Consider the following 25274-nt stretch of genomic DNA (forward strand, 5'->3'; position numbering starts at 1 on the left):
AAGATACTACATGCATGGAACATGGTTTTACTTATTTGGCTGTCTCTGGCACAGATGCAAAGAAATCGACAGTAATAAATTCTGTACAAAAAGGTAGTAACTGACAGGAAAAAAGCAATGCCCACACACTCATATAATTGTAGGCATTTCCAAACCCATATCTGTTTTTTTCTCATCCTGAACCCTATCAGAGAATTATGCTAGCTGTGCTTAAGTAATTCTCCTTCCAGTTTATGAAAGGGAGTGCAGCTTTGGTGACTGTTAGAAAGTGTGCTAATCATTTGTGAAAAGGGAATTATTATCAACTTAGTAGTTACACACACAAGAGTTTGGACTCATCCGAAGTATCAGGGAAACTCGCCTCAACAGCTGTCAGCTGTGGCACACATTGCAGACAATTTTCCAGAGACACAAATGCCACGTTCAAGTAGCACAAACGTTTTTAAAGTGAAGGAACATCAAAAACAACAAAATAGGCACACCTAAACCAATTTATAAAAGAGAGTTAAATAAATAATGAAAAAGATACCATAAATTATCAAAATCACACAAAGTGAACTGAAGATGTGATTTTTTACATGTTTATGGCAAAAGGAACCGAGAAAAAATAAAACACCAGTGTGAAGTCCCACTTCACAATTTACCAGGATGATATGACCAGAGTTAAACTAAACTGACCTAAGCACAATTTCAGGCTGGCCACAATGGAGCGGAGGCCAGAAACACAAACATGGTCACTCCATTAACATGTTACCGTCTAAATGTGTCTCTTTTTTAGATAAAGAGTTCTAGCGGTTACGGTCTAGGACTGAGGCTGATGAGATTCTCATGCAATCAGGTATATCGTCATCAAGATCCAGCTGTAGCTGTTAGTTTTGGTGCCAAAATCTCCAAGTGGGACACAGCTGGAGTTTATTGTTGCCAAGGTTACTTCACCATTTAGGATGAATCTGACATCTTGTTTCAATCCAAGGCTTTACCTTCAGACTGTTATTTTATGGTTCTTAATATCTACTATTGGGAAGTATTTGGAAACTGTAGGGGATAGGGAACCACAAATCAGATACCTTTACTGTCAGGTGCTACTGAGCACATTTTCAGAGTAGCTAAGGTCTGTTATTCAAGCAGGCCTTGGGTACATCTTCCCTGTGGATGTCTTGCACTTAGTCCTGGTCCTCTAGAGGTTTAAAATAAGTTTAGGACTTTTATCCAGATGTTGTAAAAGTTCCTACTGATCACTCCTGAAATCCCCAGGTCCACAGGGCGGGCCCTTATGCCAGTCTTTATCCAGTCAGGGCTCCTGAAGGAGTCAATCCTCTGTAGTTAGCAGGGTCCTATTACAATCTGGAGCCCTTCTACCTTTGTGTCCCTGGGGCTATTAAACATGACATCAGCCCCCTGACCCTTGGAGAGTAATCCCAGTACCTGTGTGAAATAGTAGTCAAGAGTTCCTGAGTCTTGGTTCTTCCAGCATGCCTTCTTCTGTAACTGCCTACCTATGGCTTTCATAGGGAAGGAAACTTTCTGAGGCAGTGGTGGTGAGATTCCAGTCTTTTCTTCTACACCAGCCAGTGATTTATGAGTTTTATCCACTCAGTATTAGCTACTTTCTCACCCTATGCCCATCTACCTTTGCATCATTTCCTCTTTGCTTTACTGTATTAATTCCCAGAAGCCCTAAATCCAAAAAGGCTAACACTTCTTTTATCAGAAGGATATCTTGCGCACACTTAACCACTTTCCAAGAACTGGTTCCTCCTGCTAGAACCACAGCCCGAAAGCCAAAATGGGCCCTGGGGATGAGAGGAAGTGGCTCGTGTTAGGCCCACTTGACACCTCCAAAGCAAACAACAAAGCGTGAACGCTGTCATTTGTTCTACCACTGCCCCAGTTCTCCTCCCATATGGGTAATCCCAGGTATGTTGCCAGTTGTTTACTACTCCCCTGCATTTCTGGGAGATGATGGAAAGCCATTGTCCTCTTGAGAACAGAGGCATTAACCAAAGACAGAAATGTGTATTAAGCCCCTGGAGGATGGGTGGCAAAACTGGCTCTAATCCTGTTTTGGCTCAGGTGGCACAAGGAAAACCTTTATAAAGTTACTTTTCCTCTGAAGTCTGTTTTTATTATTAAATGTGTAAAACTTATTGGAAAATAAATATATTTTTGTTGTTAGCCTGTTGCAAAGCAAATATATAAATGAGGATATTATTTTCCAATCAATCAAGAAATCTTTATTTTGGTAATGTACCATAAAAGTAGACTAAAAACATATAAAAGCAATACATTTAGATGGCAATATAAATCAATTATAGCAAAAATAATTTCTAGACCATTTTTCAGATAGACAAATTTGGACAAAATTCATACATATAAAAACCCCTTAAAATGGAAAGAATGAATACGTTTCTAAAAAGTACTAAAAATTTATAAAAAGCAATGTATGTCCGATGGCTGCCATTCCAGGCTTAAACTCAGGTGATAAAAATTCTGTGCTTATGCCACATAGCCATGTTCGTGGAGAGTCTAGCTTAGCCTACACTTTGAAAACAGCTTTCGAATATTTAATCATTGTGACATGACCCTTTTGTGCACATTAGGCAACCCCCACCAGCATGGGCTTCCAAAGCACAACATATGGGGTTACCTTGAAAAATTGTTATCTTCTCTGGCAAAGACACTTTTCCTTCCATGTATCTGGACATTGGTTTTAAACTGCAGCACAGCCAGAGCCAGTTGGTGGTCCTAGCTGAAATATATTTTTGGCCAAAATATGAGTGGTGCAAAAAAACACTTCAGCTCACTAAAGTCATTTAATTTCCATCTCATTGGTGCATTTTCAACAATATCTACTATGGATCTAAAGGAAAGATAAAGAAGCCATGTAGGTAAAACTGTGCATAGTACATGCTTCACGGGGAAGGCGCCAATGCCACTCTACTGGTTAGCAGTGGTATAGTGCACACTGTACTAAAGCCAGAAAGCACAGAAAGAAATTAATAGGGAGACTACAATATTATTTCTGATAGTGCGGTGTCCGGTAAAGCACATTGGGCATAGAAGCCCTAGGGAGAGTCACGTGACAGTCTCAGTAGTATCCCTGGAAACCTGCTCCTGTCACAGTTTTCTAAGCATGCTTCAAGGAACATTTATGAAGAACCAAAAATAGTGAATCTGGACCTAGAAAGAAACGCACATTTTATGGGTGCAGAGTTAATACGTCTTCGTGAATTGTCCCCATTGACTTTTGCATTAATGCGTCAGTTAGGTCTGGCGTTATATATATTGGCGGTCTGGATCCTGGAAGTAATATGCATGCATTCAGTCAACATGACATTGCCTATGGAGAGGTGAGTGTTAAATGTTGGTTTTAACAATGCCTTTTGTTTGTAAGGAAGCCTGCCATCCATTGCATGTGTAAGATACGCTTGGAGATGCGCGTGCAGCTCTTCGCATACATTGCAGCATCCTCTCTGTGCAGCTGAGCGGTGCAGTAAACTGTGTCAGTGTCAATATATTGCTCAGGCAGTCTACTCAGAGATGGATTCTATGGACTGTGTGCAAAGTAAACATGCATCTAATCAACAGCCGAGGACTGGAAGCAAAGAATACACAGTCATGCTAAATGATGCATACATTAACAAGACAGCAACAAATGCAACAGAGATACGCTTCGCGAATAAGACGGTTCTGGGCTCTCGACGTTCCCAAATGTGCACGCGTTGTAAAATAAGACATGATGGAATATGAATGCAACGACAGGATACTCCGCATTGTGCCTGTAAATTCTTCCATCGAATGGCATGCATATACACGTAGAGGCTGCCAAGCTGGCATATGGCATAATATAATTTGATGTGAATCACCCTCCAAATGTTTGCAAAGGACAATATAAATCCGCAATTAGTCGAATGATTGAGCACTCTTTTACAAGGCAGTATATTACATTGCTCGCGTATTAGTGAATCGGGAAGTGGGAGGTTAAAAAATTTCCAGACATTCAAATTGTGTCATTATCCGCTAATTAACAGGCCCTAATTTTACAGGAATAAATGGCCACCTGGTCTGGCATTTTTCTGTGTCTCTGCTGCAGAGGTGAAGCCAAAGGCTGAGCTCAGAAAGGGAATCAAAGATGGGAGGAACTTTAAAACCATGGAGTCATGATATCTATTATTAAACTGCAGAAACAGGAGATCAGTGAATAGGGTAAGGCAGTGGTGGTTTAACAGCTTCAACACTGGTTACCTGGGAAACATGAATCTCTGATAGTTGGTTGCTTCGTGGTAATTGGGGTGCTCTTTGACCTTACAAGTGTTATTCAATAAAGTATGTTCTTGCAGCATGTGATAGAGAAATTTGCTACTAAAGATATTCCTCTTAAATCTAAAAGCACTGTCATAGAGTGGGTCGCGTAATATTTCAGTCATTGGTGACTAAGGTTGTTACATAAGGGTAAGGCTCATATTGGGTTTTCAGGTTAACCGCTCTCTATCTTAAAGATTCCTCTTTAGATCTTAAGCCATTAAATGTATTCCAGGTGGTTACCCTGAAAATCTAGGATGGATTCGACCATGCATAGGATATCGACTTATGCATGTAATTTGACTTTGATGCCCAAATGCAGATTAATCAGCAGTACTTTAGCTCATGCAACAGCTTATTTGACAGATCCCGCCACAAGGCGACTCTCCTCCTACTCCCTATAAGATTTCTTTGGAGATGATTTCATCAGTTGCTCTCACCTATTCTTCCATTCTCAGCAGGCTTTGGGTATATGTTTATCAGGGCCAAAAGGCTTTAATAAAAGAATATTGTGGGTCACATGTCTTATGATAAACATATTATGTCCTAAGTACCATTTAAAAAAAGTATTGTCTTATAAGGGTTAAAATTAGAAAATCTACACCCAGTGCGGTGATGTTTCGTAATCAATATTTTGAACACGTTATTTATGAAATTTGATATTTTTGGCTTTTGATAATTTGTCAACAATACCCTGACATACAACTACAAGTGAACATATCTGCTGTAATGCAACTGTTCCTAAACGCCATCTCTCTGGGTAAACTAGCAATTACCATGCCAAAGATATCTGAAGGTATTCTCAGTGAGATGGACTTCTTGAAAACAAAAAGCAATTCTAAGTGTGCAAATGATACCCAGAATCATAGTTACCAGAGTGAAATATATTCTCCACAATTAGGTAAGGTATTATCCACAAACCTTGAAATAATAGTATATGTTTCTTGTTACCCTACACTTAGCTCTTCAGATCAGGTGATGGTCACTTGTACATTTAGCGGCCACCCATTCCTCATCAGTATTATTGTATGGGCTAAAACTCATAAAATGACCCAATAACCTCTGTATTACCTTCAAAGATGGTGGCCTTGTGTTAAACTGATTGATAACGCACATTATTTGTACCACTGAGAGTGTGGTGTCTAAAGAGCACAGTGGATTGATCCATCCATTCATTGAGCAATCGGTGGTTTAGTTTGATCCTATCTGCTGTTTGAAGTCACCAATCAGGATAATGTTGTAAATGACACACATATGGGGTGCCATTAGGCTCTATATGTTTAGTCGACAAGTTAGTTATATTTATGTTTATGTTTATGTTTTTGAGATTTTTATTGCGCACAAATACCCGAGGGTGTCTCGGCGCATATCAGACTGCCTGGGATGAAGAACTACCAGATGAATCATTGATTGAATAACCAGGTTTTCAGTAGTTTACGGACGAGGATGAGTGTGGGACTGGTTTTGATGGACAGGGGAAGTGAGTTCCACAGCCTGGGGGTTGCCACTAGAAAGTGTTTGTCTCCCCAGCCAGCGGTTAGCTGGGTAAGCTAGTGAAATATAAACATAATGAGGATTCTAATATTCTGTATCCTTGCGACCGATTGGCGAAGGTTACTCTGTCAGTAGATGTGCCTTACTCCTGTGCTTTCTGTGAGCTTACTCCTGGTAATCTTTTTCATACAAAAAAGCTTTGTAAATGTGTGTTTTTATTTCACCTTCGTTTGGTTGCCTTGAAGACGTCAGGTTTGTAGCCTGGAGACTTCTTTTTCTAATACACAAACATTGGTTTTACTCAGTATCTTGGCTAGCATTGAACGCGCTTTCCCTTGCCTCGAAACGCAGTTGGTCACGGGACTGTTTGATTAGGTGAATTCCATTAGCTAATGCGATGCGATTCATTTGGGTCTTAAGGGGACAATCTTGAAATATTTACTTTGAATCTCGTTTACCATGCATAACTCACAGCATCTTCGTGGTTGCCTTTGTCAGTGTTCAGCATTATTTCATTTATGGCAAATACCACGTGTGTATATATGTTGTTGGCGGTTTAAAGATTCATGTCAGGAATTTAAAGTAATCATTTAAAATGTTCAGAACCATCCTAATCTTTATTTCTGACAATGAAAGGAGGCTCGCAACTTGTGCAGTAACATGGCTGACAGGTTAATGCATTGCCTTGAGAACTAGTGAGCAGGGGGTTGTCATAAGTGTTAATGTGGTAATATTCTCCTTTTTTATTTATTTGTAACCTAGTCTTGTTTACTAAAGATTCACATTCATGTGTGTCTGAAAACCCTCTATCGTTCGAGTGTATTACAGCCAGTGCCTAATTTGTGCCGGTGGTTTCCTGTGCTCAGCACCAGCACTTTATTTTCAACACCAGTACTTGTGATAGAACGCCACATGGTAGCGCTGCTCCTATCATATTGAGATAAGCACAACAACAGTTGTTCAATAATTCAGCATAAATAAAAATGACTAGGTTCTGCATCCAAGTCATTCTTATAGCTTTGGATGACCTGGAATGGTATGAATTGTCGCATTTGTGATGGTCAGTAGTTGTGCCGGTTCATGAAGGACCTCAAAACCTGGCTCTTCGACGAATCGCCGTGAACTCACAGGGCGCTGTGCCCCCCCTCCAGTGCCTTGAGACCCTCTTGGGTGAGTAGCTGCGCTTAATAAACCCCTGATTTATTTATTGATTGATTGTCGGTACTGCTTGTAGGGTAATTGGGTGGTGCAGGCTGCAGTGGCCTCCTGATAAGGGTCCTGGCACTTTTTTTTTTTTACAAAAATAAATACTGAATACAGCCCAGCACAATTTCAAAGTTCTATAAAGAATCCATTTGCTCAGCTTCTTGCCTGCACTCAGTCGGGCAGCTCCATGTCGCAGAGAGATGCCTCCCTTTCAGAGCTGTATCACAATGCAGTGCCACGTGGGCAGACATCTGCAGCAACATGTGGATGCAGCTCAGTTTTGACCTAGGAAGCTTGATAGCAGTGGCACAAAGGGCGCCCTGTTGGAATGGTTTCAGTTTCAATCTAAGCAGTGTTGCTAGTTACGATATGGGGGCCCTGCTTTCTCTTCACTGGCAACTTTTAATTGAAAACATGTCTTAGTAATAAAGACAAAAAATCTCCCTCCTTGTCAGAAACGGTCTCCAGGGGGGTTCAGTGGCAGATGCTTCAAATGTTCCTTTTCACTCTTCCTGTCTATCCGTCCGGGGCGCCCTTCCTTGCACCCGAGGTGGCCCCTGTTGGACATGACACCCTCATTCACAGGATGCAATTCTGGCTCTCAAACCTATGAAAATTAAGCAATTCACTAACCTGACAAAGAAATAATACATTTCATATTTGAAATAGCTCCAAGAGCATCTCTGCAGATGGTGAAAAGTGTCACTAGACTATTTGTAAAAGACTTCAAGTTAAATCCAGTCGCGCTGCTGTTAATTTGTCACTGGAACAAGTGTCGCTTGCCCCGATGAATATTTTCCTTAGCACTTGTCCTATAGAAAAATGTGTGTTTACAAAAATGCACTGCGCTGGGGTCATCTTTAAATGAATGCATCTCTGCGGTGGCATGCATGAGGTTTTGTTCTGGTGACGTGGACACCTGCAAGACCCCCTATACTGCAGCATGGAAGGCGACGTTTAAAAAGCTGTGTTTACAAACACAGTACCCTAGGCTCCGAAAGAGAGTATGTCAATGCCGGAGATTAATTACTGTGTGCTCGGAATCAAGTTTTGGAAAGATGTGTTCACATCAAGAAAGAGCAATGTCCGTAACTTTATTGTGGGATATGACATGGCCCCAACTTTTAGCAATGAAGGACTTAAATAACAGAATATCAGGTGTGTTGTAATGCTTTGTCCAGTTCTGTCCTCTTTGTTAGGTGTAGATACGCGCATCCCATGTCTACACACCTTGACACTCAGCCAGATTCACTGAAGTGACTAGGGAGCCGGGTAGAAGGTATGCATTGCAAAATCACCACGGTTACTTTATATACTGCCCAAACCGACGCACGGATCTCACTGTCATTTAGCGTCATGTTCTAGTCTAATTAATTAGCGGTGCTTAATTTGAGCCGGTGGTTTCGGTTGCTCGGCACACGGCAGAACTACACGGTACACCGCTTTCTCTCTCCCCACGTGTAGGGCTTCATGGTTAGTAGTTGGGTTTGTAATAGGCGGCGCTAGAAGGACCAATATGGCTGGTGCAAGCTGCCTCCTGGCAGAGTCCCGGCACTTCTTTTTACACAAATTAACCACTACCTCCCACATTCTTGATAACAATGCACCACTTAGTTTCCTGAAGTCCCCATCTTGTCTACTTCCGTCGTGCGACATATTTCTAGTTATTTCAGTAAATGGACAGATATTTCCCTAAACGGACAGATATTTAATTTCAGTAAATGGACAGATATTTCAGTAAATTGACAGATATTTTAGTAAATGGACAGATATTTCAATAAATGGACCGATATTTCAGTATATGGACCGATATTTCAGTAAAAGGACAGATATTTCAGTAAATGGACCGATATTTCAGTAAAAGGACAGATATTTCAGTAAATGGACCGCTATGTCAGTAAATGGACAGGTGTATCAAAAACTCTGTGGGTTACCTATGGAGGGACAGGGCTCCGGAGGAGGGGCCGCAGCTGTGCGTATATGGGCTCCTTCAGATTAAGGGAAATGTAACAGGTCTCACTGGCAATGGGAAGCTCAAGACAATGCAGATGCGCACCATTTGCAAATGTGTTAAAATCTGGATTTGTTTTGTAAGAAGAGTTCGCTTTAGGAGTCCGAGTATTTCAAACCACGGTCAATATCACTGAATGCTTCTTTTTTTTATACTTTTTTTTTCAAATATCAGAATACAATGCACCTGACATGATCAGTTCTAGTGGCCTGTTTACTAGACGTTAAGTTGTACTTTACACATACCCCTCCCCTTTCTTCTGTTTCTCTCTTTGTTTATGGTCCCCCCATACCCTTCTCAATCTCTGTTACCACCCCATGTATAGACTGCAGTGGAGGCCTGTTATGCTTAGGATTAATGTGCCAAGACTTTTTGGAGACACATCACACGTTTGGAATTATTATGCATGTATACCCAGGAACGATATATGTTCACCCTTATTTTATCTGTTTGTCAAACTGTTTAAATTGTTTGAATACGCAATAAAGAAATACAACACTAAAAAAGTGCCTTTTCTGTTGTTTTTTTATGCAAATAAAAGACACCATGATGTCAGCCCACTTAATTAAGCCTTTCCATATACAAGCCCCGCCCTCTTCAGGTGCAATGGCCACAGTTCATCCACGTCAGAAGTGTCAAAATGTTCTACGCACCCGTCTATTATAGTCTTTCTTTTCCTCTGAAGGGAATACCTCAGTGCCTTTAATACATTGCGGTGCAAAATATGCCAGGGGTGTTCCTCGTCGCCATATCGTCATCACTGGATGCTTTACTGCAATCAACCCCCAGGGGTGCAGTCAGTCCAATGTGGCTTTCAGCCAATCAGTGTAGACCTCCCCTGAACTGGAAGCACACACAGACTGTCATGAGACTGTCATGAACTCTAGCAATTCCTAGAACATTAAACAACCTGCGAGGTCACATGGTTTTCTTTATAGCCTAAAAATAATTTAGAATGTATACTGATATTGTATCCTTGATAGTGACAAAACGTATTTGTGATGCCCTCGTCCATTGTGCTACATTGCTGCTGACGTGTGTGCAGCTATCCCAGTAGCATGACACACAGAGCATCGGTTGCTATTAATAGTTGTAAAAAATCAGGACTGGACAGGTTGGTGAATCAAGGAACTTTTCCATTTGAAAATTCTAGGGTTGTTCTAAGAGGTTATTATATATTCAATGCACCCTCCATTTGAGAAAGAGAAAACTTTGTTTATTTAGACCATAGCCTTTAAACACAATAGGAACCCAAGTAACGGAGACAATATAAATTCTATAGCAAATAATTTACTAATAAAACACTTTTGTAAAATGGCATCCTCGTACAATCATAATTCATTATATACAGTTTATAAATGCACCTAAAACTATTAAAAACTCACATTAATGGGAAAGGCCTAAAATAAATTAAGATCGATGCCCCTCCTTGAATTTCTCCTTTGTAAAATCTTTAAAGGCTTTCAGATATTTTCCCATAGCGATTGCAATATCAAGAGATGGCATTTCCGTAAGTAAACAGACCGCTTGGCCACTGAAGCTTATCTGAAACACAATCATAATCAACCTGAGCATGTCATGAGTGTCATTATGTCGCACATTACTCCAATGCCTGCACCACTGACACTGCACGGTGTCCCCCGCACAGAGGGTTGTGTCCGGCTTCCACGCAGGAGCCTGCCTCCAAAACATACGTAATTCAACTATCTACCACTGGTTTGGCAGAAGACCTAAATTTGCCCCACCCTTTCACACAAACATGATTATTATCTCTTCCTAACAGATCTGTGGTGGGTTATGCACATGAAAATATACTCTTACCTATAGGATTAGAGACGGAGGTGGCATTTTGATGGCCCAATAATTACTTTAAGCAAGGCTGCACCCAACAGTTGCCTAGACAAATTACTCTAATTCTCCGCTGTGGACGCGAGCAATCATAATACAGATGCAACCATCGATGCATGACAAATATTGCAAAAATATGATTCTCAAGCACACGAGATAGACGGCACTGCGGTGTGCAATTGTTCTGTTGGTTAGAAAGTGTTCCCCTATATGTAAGATGACCGCTCTTTTTACTGTAATGATCTAAACTGATTTACAAACCTACTGTTCTGCAGGCACAGTAGGTTTAGGTAATCACTTATTGAAAGTTTCATTATGGCTTTTCAAGTTGTTTCTGTTGCATATATGGTGTTGCCTATGGTGGGTATCTTTACAAGCGTCATACTTACACCTAGTAACCCCCAAAGCTGGCTCAAATGTGTGCTCTCGGTGGACATTTTCTAAATCCTATAGCAGCAGCCTCTGAAAATCCTTAAACTCTGCAAATTGACTTCAGAATTTAGACAGAAACTGTAAAGTCGCCATTTTGCACAAGCCACACATCCTGGTCAGAACAGACAGGCAATCCTAACCGCCCTTGTCTTGTTCTCCCATTCCACAGCTGCTCCTTGTGTTTGGTGTTTTGTTTTGTGCCATTTTACAGGTCAACTGGACACCAACCACCCTCTGCAGAGCATCGAGGTATGGCGCTGTGGCTAGGGCGACTGACTCTGGAATCTGAGGATCACGGTTCAATCCCTGGCTCTGGCAGCAGGTTAGCCCACCACCATGTGACTCTGGGCAATAGCTTTGTTAATTTTCCCGACGGCCCCCAGTGCCTAGAGACCCTTATGGGTGATTGTGCGCTTTACAAATGTGAATTATATTAAATATTATACACCTCCCCTTCCATGGCCCTTGGCTTCTGTCTCCAGTGAACTTGGCTTTGTGCTATTTTCCATGAAGAAACTTGTAAAAAGACACACAACTCTTCTATGTCCAATAGATTAAATAAAACATATTCTGAATAACATCAGGTATAGTTGTCCTTGTCAGTGTGAGGGACTCTGGTGTCGGGTCTGGTTCATTGGCAACGTGTGCATCAGGTCTGACATTTCCTTTCATAGCGCTTTTCCAGGGTTTGTTCTACACAATAAACCACGAATACTTCAGGAATGAATGAAAAGGTGATACCGCGCACGTTCCACTAAAGTTTGTTACTTAATCAACGCACAAGCTGATAGAACCATGTTAAAAAATAAGTTACCCTTTAGACAGAGAGAAACCTAATACTAGTCAGCATGTTTCTGGATGGAGCCTCCTGACCATAGAAATGCCTGTAATAATATACAATAAACTCGGGTACATACTGTGGGGTCAAATTACTAAGGAATTGTGTTGTGCTTGCGTGACGCAAGTCATCACAAGGCAACACAAGTCAGTAAGTGGGATTTGCCATGCCACACAAAGCCACTTTGCCTGACTTAGGAAATGCAAAGTAACACAAGATAGCACATAGTGCTGCCATGCATTACTTTACATAGAGTAGGCATTACATGGGTGGAGCATACTTGTTCCCATGTATACGCCCATGTATTTTGATGCAAACCCAGATTTGCAAAGACTCATAAACCTGAGTTTGCGCCAAAATGGTGTGCCTACCCGACAGAGGCAGAAGGAGGAGTAGTATCTTTATTTCTCCTCATTACGTCCTCTCTCCGTGTGTGCTCCATTTTAAAGGACTCTTGCAAAGAGGAATGTGCCTCAAAGGATTGTTTTTGTGGAAGAAGGCGCCCCTTTCTGCATAAAAACGAAGCTACTCGTAATACAGGAACCGCTGCACCCCGGTGCAAGGGAGCCTGCGTTGGCGCTACACAGCCTCATGTTCGCCAGTGCAGGGAGCGAAGTGAAAAGCGTCATACCTTAATAGATATCATGCTTGGACCTCTCGCCCATTCCCTCAGCGCAGTGCAGCATCCTGCCCTGCTGCACTGTGTTGCATACTTTATGGGTAATTCGGCCCCACAGTATTTTTTTCTCTTTTTCTCTTTGTTCTGCTTCACTCACCCATCACTTTTGCTTATCTTTCTGTCCGTTTATTTTTATATGGATCATTTTCTCTCTCTCTCAAACATGCACTCACACAGACCCACAAACAGAAACACACACACACTCCCTCTCTATATCCTTTCCTCTTTTTCTCATTCTCTCTCTCACACTCTTTGTCTTGGTCTTGGTGTCCCTCTTTTGTTCTTTATCGCTTTCTTATCCTTTTTCTCATTCCTTTTCTCCTCTGATTCCTCTTTCCCTTTCTATTGCTCATTCTCTTTAGCTCTCTGCTTGTCTTTCTCATCCTCTCTTTCTTAGTATCGCTTTCTTTTTCTTTCTCCTTTCTCTTTCTCTTTTTTTTCCTTCTAATCCTTCTCCCTCTTTCTCTTTTTCTTCTCTTCCCAGTCTCTTTCTTTTTCTCTTTCTCTTTTTCCTCCTCTTTCTCTTTATTTTCCTTCTTTATCTATATCATCCTTTCACTCTTTCTCTTAGATTTTCACCCTTCCTCTCTCCATTCACTTGGCATCTTTATCCTTTTTTGTCTCTACATCGCTGCCTCTTTCTTTTACTATTTTCTTTGCTTTTCTCTCTCTCTCCTCCATTGTCCTCTCACTTTCTTTGCTTACCTCATTATATCCCCCTATCTCTAGGCCATACTTTATCTTTTTCTGTTTCTGCCCCCCTATCTCTATTCCTCTCTCTTCCTCTCTCCCTCTCTCTCTCGTCCTCCTCTCTCTCCCTCTCCCTAGACAAACACACATGCATGAAAAATAAACACTACAGTTAGTGGATTTAATTCCATATCGTTCTTATCTATATCTTTACCTTGGGTGTTTGCCTCTAATTTCCATCGCAGCCTGTGCCACGAGCATGCCATGTCTAACTCAAATGCAATTATCTGCTGTCAGCACCGCGCTTAATTAGAAAAGGGTCCTGTTGAAATCTGATTGGTTGACAACAGCATTCTGTGTTCACATGCGGGATCTGTCACACAAGCTGTCACTCTCTCACGAGGAGACGGCGGTGGAGGCTTCCACCGCAGCACTCAGAGCCTGCCTCGGCCCCAGAAGAATATTTTGCACGGGCACGAAGCCAAGAGGAGACAAACCAACACTACAAGGCAATCTCATCCGAGAAAAAAACATCAATAACACTGAATGAAATATAAAAACCCTAAACATGTTCTCAATGCTATGTATTAGATTAGGTCTCTAACGGGAACATTTCAGGCTAACTCGCTGCAATATCAGAAATTCGCTGCCAAAGTGGTGGAAAGTCAAGTGATTGCCCTGTGTCGAAAAGTATAAATCAGTAATCCATAGACTACCTGTGGCCCCATTTAACCTGATTCGAAACAACTTAGGGGCATATTATCAAGCCTGGGAGATACAATTAGCGTCACTTTATCGGCAGGAAACTGCCGCTAAAGTGGTGATAATGGGCTTGATAATATGCTCTATGGAATTCCAATCGAAGCTCATGTTAGATCTGAAGGGAGAAGACATGCCAGGGGTAGGTGCTGTGTCAAAGTATTTTCAGCAATCCGAAATGCTCAAAAAGTTCAAATCTGTATCCAACAATCTCTAATTACAGACCAGTTGGGTTGCTCGCCAAACGACAGCACTGGAGCCTATGTGGAGGGGTGTTTCTTTTTTCATTCACCCCATACCTTCCCATCAAACCGTGACGTCTACTCCCACCTACACTCTAGCAAAGACCCCTGGCTGTGCTCACTTCTTCCTTTCTTGTGATCTGTAGAGAGCCCCCTTGCTTCTTCAGTCAGCTCCACCCTTTACAATGAACTTGTTGTGCTTGCTGAATTTATACTTAGGGATTTGTGCAGCAGGACAACATGCTATTAAAATTAAAATAATTGTCCTTTGAGGTAAAATGTGCTGGAATGGATTCAAATAAAAACAAAAGGGTATTGGGGCATTTGTGATGTTTTATTTCAGGTAAATTGGAGCTGTTTGACACTAAGACGTGATTACTCTACAGTATGTCAGTTTCTGGTCCTGTACACCGTGTACTAATGCTCAATTGTGGGTTTGTGGAGGAGAGGCGGTGAATCGCCTCTCTTAACGTGACTGAAACCCCCCAGGCCAGGCAGGTGGACCACTAGAGAACAACCAGATCGGGGCACAGCACAGGAACTCTGCTTGAGGTTCAGGTCTGTGACTTTACCGAGGTTTCTCTGGACTTCTGAAAGCTTTTGTTCCACCACACCAGGGTGTCGCACATTCACACCTGCTCTCAGGTGCCCTTCGCAGGTGACCCGTGGAGTGGCCTCACACACACCCGCGTGCACATTTTGAAGTGTTCGGGAGTCCGGAGGGATGAAAAGCTTACACACATGAAGAGAAATGTTGTAAGACATCCATAATAAAGGAGAGATTCGCTGCGCTCTTGGACTTGTGAAATGCCCTGTGTTCATTGAAAACACATTTAAACAGCCGTGTGAAAACCAAGAGCACAGTTGTGCTGCTCTGGGTGACCTTTAATTCCATCAGAAAATGTATGGAAAATACAGCTGCAGAAAGACCTCGAGGGGTGCGTCTAGAAGGAGCCGCAACCCTAGAACAAGAAGGTGTCCGATGTGCTGCACCGCACTCACAGCAGCAACCTCGACAAGCTCTCTTCAAGAGAACACAGGAAGAAGGAAGCAAGGCACCAGACTTCTGCTGCTGCTCTCCTGGGGTCTGGGAGGCCCCGGCACCCAGGTCTATCAAGCTCCCAGACTCCTCCTCTTCTAGGAACTAAAGATGCTCCACTTTAAGCAACACCTCCCCCATGTGTAACCGGCTAAATGACCCCCCAGCTGGTGACCCCACTCATCCATCACTCCTCCCCAAGCCCCTTCTCCTCCCCCACACTCTTGGGCCCCTCCCATTGCCCCCACCTCTGCACGGCGCTGTGCCTTAGTAGCGGGGGTTTCACAACAGAGCGGATTCAGGACACAGAGAAGGATAGTGAATGTGTAGAAAACTGAGGTATTTAACCAATGAGGCCACGGCTTCAGGGCTTTGATCCTTAGAAAGGAAAGGAACGTTGAGCTCATTCAGACCTCAGTCTCCTGGGTCCATCATTCGGGTCACTGCATTACAGCCAGAGCGGGAAGTCTCCAAGCTGTGACCACCTCGTGTTCTTCCGCCAGAGCCCTGCGCTTCCAACCACGTCTCACTGAGCCGTGTGATCTTGTACAGAATGCTTCCTGCCCCGGTGCGGACTGCTCGTTTATCGTGCCAAACAACTTTAGCAGACTTCCTAGGCTGTACCCCGGTATCTGCGCCTACAGAATCCGGCTGCAGCAGCAAGGCGCTACTCCATCTCCTGCTCTTCGTCACCTTCCTGCATCCAGCATCGGCCTGCGTGTGATATCTCTCCAGTCTATTGAAAGAAACACACCTGAGGCAGGGCCCGTGCTCCTGTGCGGAGAGGCACCCGGGTGCGGGCCTCCAGCTCTGCCTGTGCTCTGTTAGTGCGCTCTCCTTTCAGCACCCACGTGCACGTCACGCCCCCTCGAACTTTTAAAACCGATGTTGGCATCAAATCTAGCGGTGACGTAGAAGGTAGGTGTATACATTGCATGCTGCAGTCTGAACTTAGTAAACGATCATTTGCAGTGTACATTTTCAGTTGTGTCAACAGAAGCAGGTACCTGTTTGACACACGCAAGCCAGGTCAAGGGTCATCGAGTGAAGAGGACAAAGGGTGTCCTCAGTATGACATCACCAACAATCACGGTTCTAGAATGCCCCTTTGTTTGCTTTTTTCCGCACCATTCACTAGACGGGCCCTTTAAAGCAATGAGAGCCATGTGAGCGCGCCGTGCCCACGGGTGTGGGGGGATGAAACACGAATGCAACAGTTGGGCCTCATTCATCAGTCCCTCATTCGTGGACTGGTTGTGGCCAAGTGCAGTGTGATGTGTGCTGTGCCGGTTACAACAGGCGCGGGTGTAACTGTCACCTTGTCATGGATTGTCACGTGATTGCCGTGTGTATTGCGATAATAATGATCAGTCCTCGTGGCCCAGCGCGGGGTCAATGTGGAAGCTGCACTCTATGAACACCCGGGAGGGTTTTATGCCCCAGTGGCCAGTCCAAGAGAGAAGAGGGGCGCCTTTAGTGCCAGTTCCGGGGCTTCCACCTGTCACCCATCATAAGCCTTCTCCTGAAAATGCCAGTTTTGGAAACGGCTGCATTTCTCGTGCATTGGAGCTGCGAGGAGGCCCGGCTTCCGCCTGCGCGCGCTCCAGCACGCAAAGGCCGCTGAAACCTGCTGGGACACGCGTGTTTAGATAGCATTTAATTGATAAATATTATACTAAATGCCACTTAAAGCGGCCTTGGATGGCTGTGAGGCTAATGCATCGCTCTATTGCTGTCCAGAGAGCAGTAACCCCCCTGCCTCCCAGTAATTCAGCCAGTAAGCATGCACTGATCGGCTGGAGCAGCCTAGAGGCGCTCTGGACCTGGGCGGACCGTCTACACCTGCCTCTGCCATGCCCATTCCTGCCCAGGAGCACTGGAAGCAGCGCACCAGGCCTGAGGGTGCCAGGCGCCATGGCACGCAAAGGACTGGCCCTGCGCTATCGCTGTTAGATGTCACGCTAGCATGCACCTTTGGGAGTGGCATGCATGCAGGGTGCATTAAGTGGTGTTAGGTACAGGTGGGCATCCGTGCCACATATGAGGTTTATATGGCAACAGCCAGGAAGTGGCAGAAGGAGTTTGACATCCATTGAGCAGAGATATGTGGAAGGCGGTTTGTGTGATTGATGGCTCAGCTTGCGTTGGTTGCAGTCATTAGGAGCCCAACCATCCACGGATAATTGTTTCTGTGTCTTTAGTTAGTCTTTAGTTTCTGTATGGATTGGATGACTCCCTGGGCACATGACGTGCCCAACAGTTCCACACTTCGAGGTGGAACTCGAGTGACGACACAAGACGTCGCCTTCCAGAGGCCCATCTCCTTCATCCTACGCTTGAAGAAGACTTCTTGGGCTTGGTAATAGGGTTGAAAAGGTACCCGCGTACTGCTCTCGATGACCAATAGATGCCACAATTCTCTGGAGAACCGACACCCAAAGACGGACGAGTCGTGGCCCACTCTATTACTGGGTGCGCTATGAAGTCACTGCTAGCAGCAGAAGCACTATACAGGAAAACTGTTAAAAAGGGCTCTTCCCAGGAAACGCTGAATTTTGTGACACGTTTTTGGGATTCAAGTAACAAAAATGTCGCTGGCAGCCCCAGCTTTCCAAACCTTCTCCTTCCCTAAAGCTGGCTCTGCTTTACTGTTCACCACTAGGAGCTCCAGCTACTTATAAGCACTGTGCGTATTTAGAGAGTTCATTTGAGGCACTGGGGTGCACTGTGATTTATCTGAGATCACACTATTTGCACTAGTGGGAAAGGAAGGATCACAACCCACTATTCTTGACATGTCAGTTACAAATTGAGCACACGTCCTCCCCTGTCCTCTTTACCCAACACGGCCAACCCCCCCTCTTTCTTCTTTTTGACCTCGCCCACCCTCGCGGCTGCCCACCTTAGGCTGTCACGCGCTTAAACGACTGAGATACGCCTTTGACTAGAGCAAATTGTATACAAGATTAATTATATCAAATGTTAGCCTTTGCGTACGTCACTTTGTAAAAATCCCTAAAAGACAGCCATTTTACCGTTGGGGGGTGGGCTGTGGTGGGGCATGGGGGCACATGGAAGGGCCTGCTGGTAGACCGAACTCTTCCCAACTCTGCAGCGCGCCTTGCAGGGGAGGCAGCAGCGAGAAGCTTTTCCTACACCCTTCCCTATATTGAACTGGGAAATTAGTCGCCTCTCCATGGTGTGAGTTTTTTCACCCACTGATACCTAGCAGGCGCGGTGGCTATTAAATTAGGTTGTGGACATATTTTTAATTCTTTTTCCCCCTTATTATGAAGGATGTAACCCTGTTTCCACCATGTTGCCGATTAAAGAAAGGAGAAAGCCAAAACGACAGGCTTGTTCCCCGAGAGACTTGTCATGCTTCCCGCCAAATAGTAATTAATCACTTGTGGCAAGCAAGTCATTTTTGCAGTTGCCAGGGGCACTTTTTCATGATTAGGATTAGTTAATAAATCAGACGCGTCAGAGAGTGAACCGAGTGGAGTTTAAAGCGAGCTCGGAGGCGCGGAGCTCCCGGTAGCAGCCAGGGGTAGCGCGACGGGCTTCCGAGGGGAGGCGGCATGCAGAGCTGCCCCCCTGCACTGCGCATATTACACTCCCCCCCACAAACCCACTCGTCTCCACCACTATTTTGCTGATCTGGCACACCGCAGCGTGCTTTCCTCAACGCCAGGCAGCTCAAAATCCACCAAATTTGAACTTTGAGAGCTGAAGCAGGGGGTTAATATATTCCTGAATTTCTGCTGATCTGAGAAGCATTTCACACGTTCTGCCGTTCAATCGCCCGTCGCTTGCATTTACCCGGACCTTTATTTTCTGAAAGTTTCACCAACTAGGGCAAAGGTGACCGCTGTGCTAAGCAAAATGCAATTAATGCTCAAACCTTCTGTCTTTTAGGTAAAATAAATGCAAAAACGACCACAATGTAATGCACTGATCTTCAGTTGGGATGGAACCCTGCACTGCCCTCGGACACTGAGCCTGTCTTTCTTGTCTCATCCTATGTTTAGTAAGGAGGTGTGGACTGGTGGCTACATGGCAGACTTTAGGCTCGGTAAGTCGAGTTTAGAATCCCAGAACAATCATTAACCTACCTGTGTGATCCTCGTCAAGTCATTATGTTTTCCGCCCGGTACCTTCGTTCTTATCACTGTGAGAAACCGGGAGTGCCTCTCTTAGAGGCGGTCAGTTCATTCGCGCGTTCTACTTGTTCGACTGCATTACACCGCCCTGTCCCAAGTTTGGCGCACCAAAGGCAACGGAACGGCCTTTCCTGTGAGGCGCTAGTCTCTAAACCAGTAATGGACTGGCGTGTTAATGCACCATCCGAAGGCAGCTTATATAACTCAGTAATTTCTAGTCCTGCATGCAGCCTGCACTTACCAAGTTCACCATCAATACTGAACCACCTTCATACGTCAGATTGGTTGCTTTCTAATATTAGCAATACTGTTTCCTATATGCATTCTTGTGCGCGTGGTTTTACGTGTGGAATGCTTTTGATTTATACCTTGAGTGTTGTTCTCTATTTAGCACCTGCTGTCCTTCGAAGCCTTTACATCTTGCACGCGTCTATGGGGGGTATACGGCGGAGTACATGGCAGATGGGGTAGTCGGCACAATGGTTGCCTTGCACACGAGCAGAAAATAATGTCGACACCCTCCTCAGACCAAAAAATAAATACAATAAAAACTAAAATTAAAATAAACACTCGGCATGGTCATAAAGGGAAAGAGCAGCACGACGACCCCGTTCAAAAAATAAAAGCCCACCACCCTATTCTGTCCTTATCAATACATTGTCGCGTGGCATCCATAGAGGTCCCGCTCAGTGTGCCCCCCGCCCCCCCCCCCTTGTGTAACCACTAGTAGTAGTGCACGTATAGGCAACTACGAGGAAAGGGAAAGTTAGGAAAGCTCTCTGCGAGGGAACCTCTGAGTGAAACAAGCCCCCTGTGAAGAAACATGTATGCAGGGATCTCTCTATGAAGAAACTGTGTATAAAGTTCTCTGTGAGGGAAGCTCTGAACAAGGGAAGCTATGTGTAAAATCAAGCTCTACGATAAACAAAAAAGCTCAATGTGAGGGAAGCCCTCTGTGAAGAAAGCTTTCTGCATGCACAGATTTCTTCGAGGAAAGCTTTCTCCGAGGAGATCTCTGTGGGAAAAGCTCGCAATGGAAACTCTCTGTGAGACAAGCTTCCTGGGTAGAAACGTCTCTTAAATCCCTCTCATGCGCACCGATCCTTCCCGCGCTCTCAATGCCGTCCCCCCTCTCTGCCCCCCCCCCCGTAAACAACTCCTGCTGCAATGCAACTCTCGAGACCTTCAGCCCTGTGCTCCCCTTTACTCCCTGGTCGTAAATTTTAGTTATTTACAGATATATCATTTTTCCACCCCACCAGTGCGCGCGGGCTTTTAACACGCGAGGCCCGAAATGGGATTTTGCTGCCGACACTCACTTTAAATGCCATCTATCTGGACAGCCCCCTCCCGCTGACCCTGACTTCCGGGGCCCCGAACTGGACAGCCCCCTCCCGCTGACCCTGACTTCCAGGGCCCCGAGCTGGGCAGCTCCCTCCCGGACCATGGCTTTCAGAACTACGGCCCTGGCAACTCTCCTCCCGCTAACCCTGCACCAACGCGGCACAGGCCCTGCTGGATCTGGCTTTCAGGGCTAGGAACCGGGACAGCTCCTATTCAGCACCAGCGGCTGGGCAGCTCATGTTCCCTGCCTGACCATGGCCTTCAGAACAAGGGGCCTCCACAGCCCCCGTCCTCCTGACTTCAGCACCGCTATCCGGATAGCCCCATACTGATTCTGGCTTTCAGCACAACCGGCCTGTACAGCTCCTTGATGATTCTGGCCGTCAGTCATTCAGTGATGCGGCTACCTTCCTGCTGACACTGACATCAGCACCACTTTCCGGAAAGCTCCCGACTGATTCTGGCTTTCAGCACCATTAAACTGGTCAGCTCCCTACCCGCTAACCCTGACTTCAGCACCACTATCCGGACAGCTCCCTGCTTATTCTGCCTGGACGGATCTCTAATGATTAAGGCTTTCAGCACCATGGACAGCTCTGTTCCCGCTGGTCCTGACCTCTGCACCACTATCCAGACAGCTCTCTGTTGATTCTGCCTGGACATTCTGCCTTTCAGAACCATGGCACTGGACAGCTACCTGCCTTTCAGCACTGCGGGCCTGGACAGCTCTCCTCCCATACCTAGTTTTCAGAACCCGCTTTGAGGACAGCAAGGTTTTCACACACCTCCTCCTGATACAGAACTGAGACGGGGTAAGGGGGGAGGGGTGCGCCTGGCTGGTATTCTCCCGCTCACATTGAAGTCTAGCGGCTGTTGTGGGCACAAGTGTCTCCACTGACTCATGCAGACTTGTACTATCCATGTGGGGGCGGGGATGAGCCCTTCCTGCTGCCGCGCTACAGAACCATACACCTACACAAAACATCTTGAAGTCTGGCTGCTACAAAGGTGGCAGCTACTTCCTCCTCCCACACAGGTTTCCAGAATAGACAGTGGCACCGATGTATTCCTTGTTACACACGAACTTTTGGCACCTATAGTGTGCCAGCTGTCTCTTCTAGCTTCGTCTTTTAGTAGCACTAGGCTAGACAGCTCCCTGGCCCTGCTGTACAAGACTGCAAGTGTGGACCACTGTCTGCTTGACTGAGCACATCCTGCAGACTGGCCTCTCTCACCATCTTCCCCTGGCATTCTCACCTCCCGCGAGAACAGCTTCCTCCCTCCATCCTACTATTCAGCAGGGAGTACAGTACTGGCCTCTCCTCCCCCGGTAGGTATTCAGTATCACTTTATCTCTTTCCAACGTGGCAAGCCGCTGCTACTATCACCCTGGCATTCGGTACCCCTCGAGGGAACAGCTCTTACTGGCACCCTGGGTATTCCGCACTACCCAGGCCACTTTCTTCTACTCCCACCCTCGCATTCAGCATCACCCAGGCGAACTGCTCCTATTTCCACCCAGGCATTCAGCACCGGTGGACTGCTGCAATTTACGCCCTGGCATTCAGCACCACACAGGTGAACAGCTCCCTACTTCCACTCTGACAATCAGCACCACCCAGACACACATCTCCCTCGCCCACTCTGACAGTGTGCACACAGCTCCTTACTTCCATCCCGGCATCCCTCACCACCTAGACTGGCAGCTCCTTATCTTCCACAATGGCATGCAGCTCCACCCAGGAGAACAGCTCCTACTTCCACCTTAGTGTACACCGCCACTCGGGCGAACAGCTGCCCATCCCATCCTGACATTCAGAGCCACCCAGGGGGAAAGCTCCTACTTCCGCCCTGGCATTCAGCATCGGCGAATAGCTGTTATTTCCACCCTGACCGTAGGCACCACTCAGGTGAACAACTCCCTACTTCCACACTGGCTATCAGGACCACACACAGCTCACTACTCCCACACTGACATTCAGGCACCACGCTCCCTACTGCCAGCCCGCCATTCCACACCACTTAGCCTACCAATTTCTTCCTTCCACAATGGCATTTAGCACTACCCAGGAAAACACTTCCTACTTCCACCGTAACATTCAGCACCACTCGGGAGTACAGCTCCTACTTCCACCCTGACATTCAGCATTAATCGGGAAACAACTCCTACTTTCAGCCTGGCATTCAGCAGCACCCTGGCACACACCTCCCTTCTTTCCCCCTGGCATTCAGGACCAATCGGGCGGACAGCTCCATCCCGCTTCCTGCTATCCAGCCCCACTTGGCCGGACAGCTCCCTGGTGCGAAGCCTGACATTCAGCACCACTCGAGCGGACAGCTCCCTCTTCCCTCCTCACGCTGTCACCCAGAGCACTGAGGTGGACAGCTCCCGCTCCACATTCACCCCGTCTTCCAGTCCCACTCGACTGGACAGCTCCTTAGTAGCGCTTTCCTGCCTCCCACAACGACAGAGTGCCACTGCTCTCGCCCCACTGACTCCCAGCTCTCCAGGCTGGACAGCCCAATTGTCCTCCTAGACTTCCTCCGTTGTCTCCCCACATCCCGCCCGCACCTCTGGTCCCCCGGCCCCGTCTCCCGTCCCGGGTCGTCTCCCATGACAAGTTGCATCCGGCGGAGGTCCTGCTCACCTTTGTGCATGCCGGTGAACCTGTCCTTCAGCACGGTCAGCTCGTAGATCTTGCCGAACTCCTCGAAGAGGGGCTTGAGGTCCTTCTCGTCCAGGTTGCGCGGGATCTGCCCGATGAAGAGCTTAATGGCATCGTGGTCCTTCATGGGGATGGTGGAGCCGGGGCTGTGGCTGAGCCCGTTCATGTGCCCGTTGGCGCCGGGGTTGCTGCTCTCGGGCTGCCCGTTCGCTAACGTGGCCATCTTTATATACATAGAGGACGCGGGGTCTGCCTGCTCTGCCTGCACGCTCTGGCTGCCTCTGCCTGCCTCTGCCCGCCGCTCCCGCACACATGCACTCACTGCACGCTCCCGCTCCCTGCTCTGGACGCGATTTTTTTGTTACATTGAACAGACAGGATCTGTGTCCTTTCTGTTTAAACAGGCTGGGTGGGATCATGTGGCTGGCAGGCTGGAGGGGGGGTTCCCGGAGGCTTCCTCCAGTCTACGGTTCTGCACATCGCCCTGCCTCCTCTCCGGCCCCCGGACAGACGCAGTGGTATCTCCCAGCAGCCCTGGGCTATAAATATAACCGGGCAGGGAGCCAGTCCACCTCCATTGTGCTAGCAGAGCAGGGGTCTGTGGCGCTGCTCAGCAGCAACCATCACCGTGTGTCCAAGATGCATTTTATTTTTATTTATTGCTTTTCAGATTTTCTTTGTTTCCAACGGATATCAGGACAGTGAGCTACGTTTGGGAGAGACCCCGTTGTCCCAATCACCACCCTCTGCACGCCTTGCCTTTCCTTTCTTTAATGTTTGTTTTAACACCGTGTGCTTTTTAAAGCCGTCCCGTACGCGGGCTGTGATTAAAGGAGGTGCTTTCTTTCCCCATTTTCCCTTTGTTTCACAATCCTGCCCAGTGCAGCCGCACATGGACAGTATAACGCCGCCCCTGAGCCCGCCGATCCGAAGCCAGCAGCCGGTCCCTTGCCTCACTTTGTCACCGCTGAAATACAAATGTTGACAACTCACCGCCGGGGCCACAGCAAGCCGGGCGCACTGAAAATCTATTCGAAAACGGCACTGTGAGAGCCACCCCACGCTTTCATAGTGCACACGATGTACCCCGTAGCTTCTGCAACCCCCCTCCCCTAGAGTAATAGTATTTTACGTCCAGCGGGACCGCCCACTTGTTTGTTCCCGGTCATAGAACAGGGACACGCTTTAATCGTTGCATTAACGTACCGTGTTCTGAGTGGACCCACGCCGCTCACAGCAGTAAATCCGTGTTTCGGTTTGTGGTGACAGGTGATAGCTCCCCCTAGAGTCCGGGCCGCGTTAGAGTCTCAAACCACGTTATTATCTTTACTGAATCCACAAAATGTTATTATGTGTTAGATATGAGCGCAGAAAGAGCGACGCTCGAGTATGTCCAGACAGACGGCGGAAAGTGGACATGACAAAAAAGCGTTATTGGCTCCCACTGTGAGATCCCACAAGAGCCCTTTTTTATTGTAAATAGCAAACAGCCTGTCTCGTTATCTCTTTATAGTTACTTTGCGGCATTTCGCAAAGGCATCTTTGCAATATGGGTTTCCAA

At 46.2% G+C, this 25274-nt stretch overlaps 1 protein-coding gene across 12 annotated transcripts in view; it reads right to left on the reverse strand.

The window, feature by feature from the left end:
* The window catches only part of CELF4 (CUGBP Elav-like family member 4), a 1334281-nt gene extending 1310196 nt beyond the window's left edge, over window positions 1-24085 (reverse strand). For 7 of the 12 annotated variants that reach the window (XM_086960321.1, XM_086960314.1, XM_086960320.1 and 4 more), the window contains exon 1: window positions 23696-24085. In XM_086960321.1, the coding sequence (XP_086816447.1) occupies window positions 23696-23948 (253 nt within the window). In that variant the 5' untranslated portion in view covers window positions 23949-24085. The remainder of the gene's footprint in view (window positions 1-23695) is intronic. The other 5 variants (XM_086960319.1, XM_086960313.1, XM_086960317.1 and 2 more) reach the window with 1 other exon arrangement.
* Window positions 24086-25274: the final 1189 nt, after the last annotated feature.

Source organism: Lissotriton vulgaris, chromosome 3_1, assembly GCF_964263255.1.
Source record: "Lissotriton vulgaris chromosome 3_1, aLisVul1.2, whole genome shotgun sequence".
Taxonomy (NCBI): domain Eukaryota; kingdom Metazoa; phylum Chordata; class Amphibia; order Caudata; family Salamandridae; genus Lissotriton; species Lissotriton vulgaris.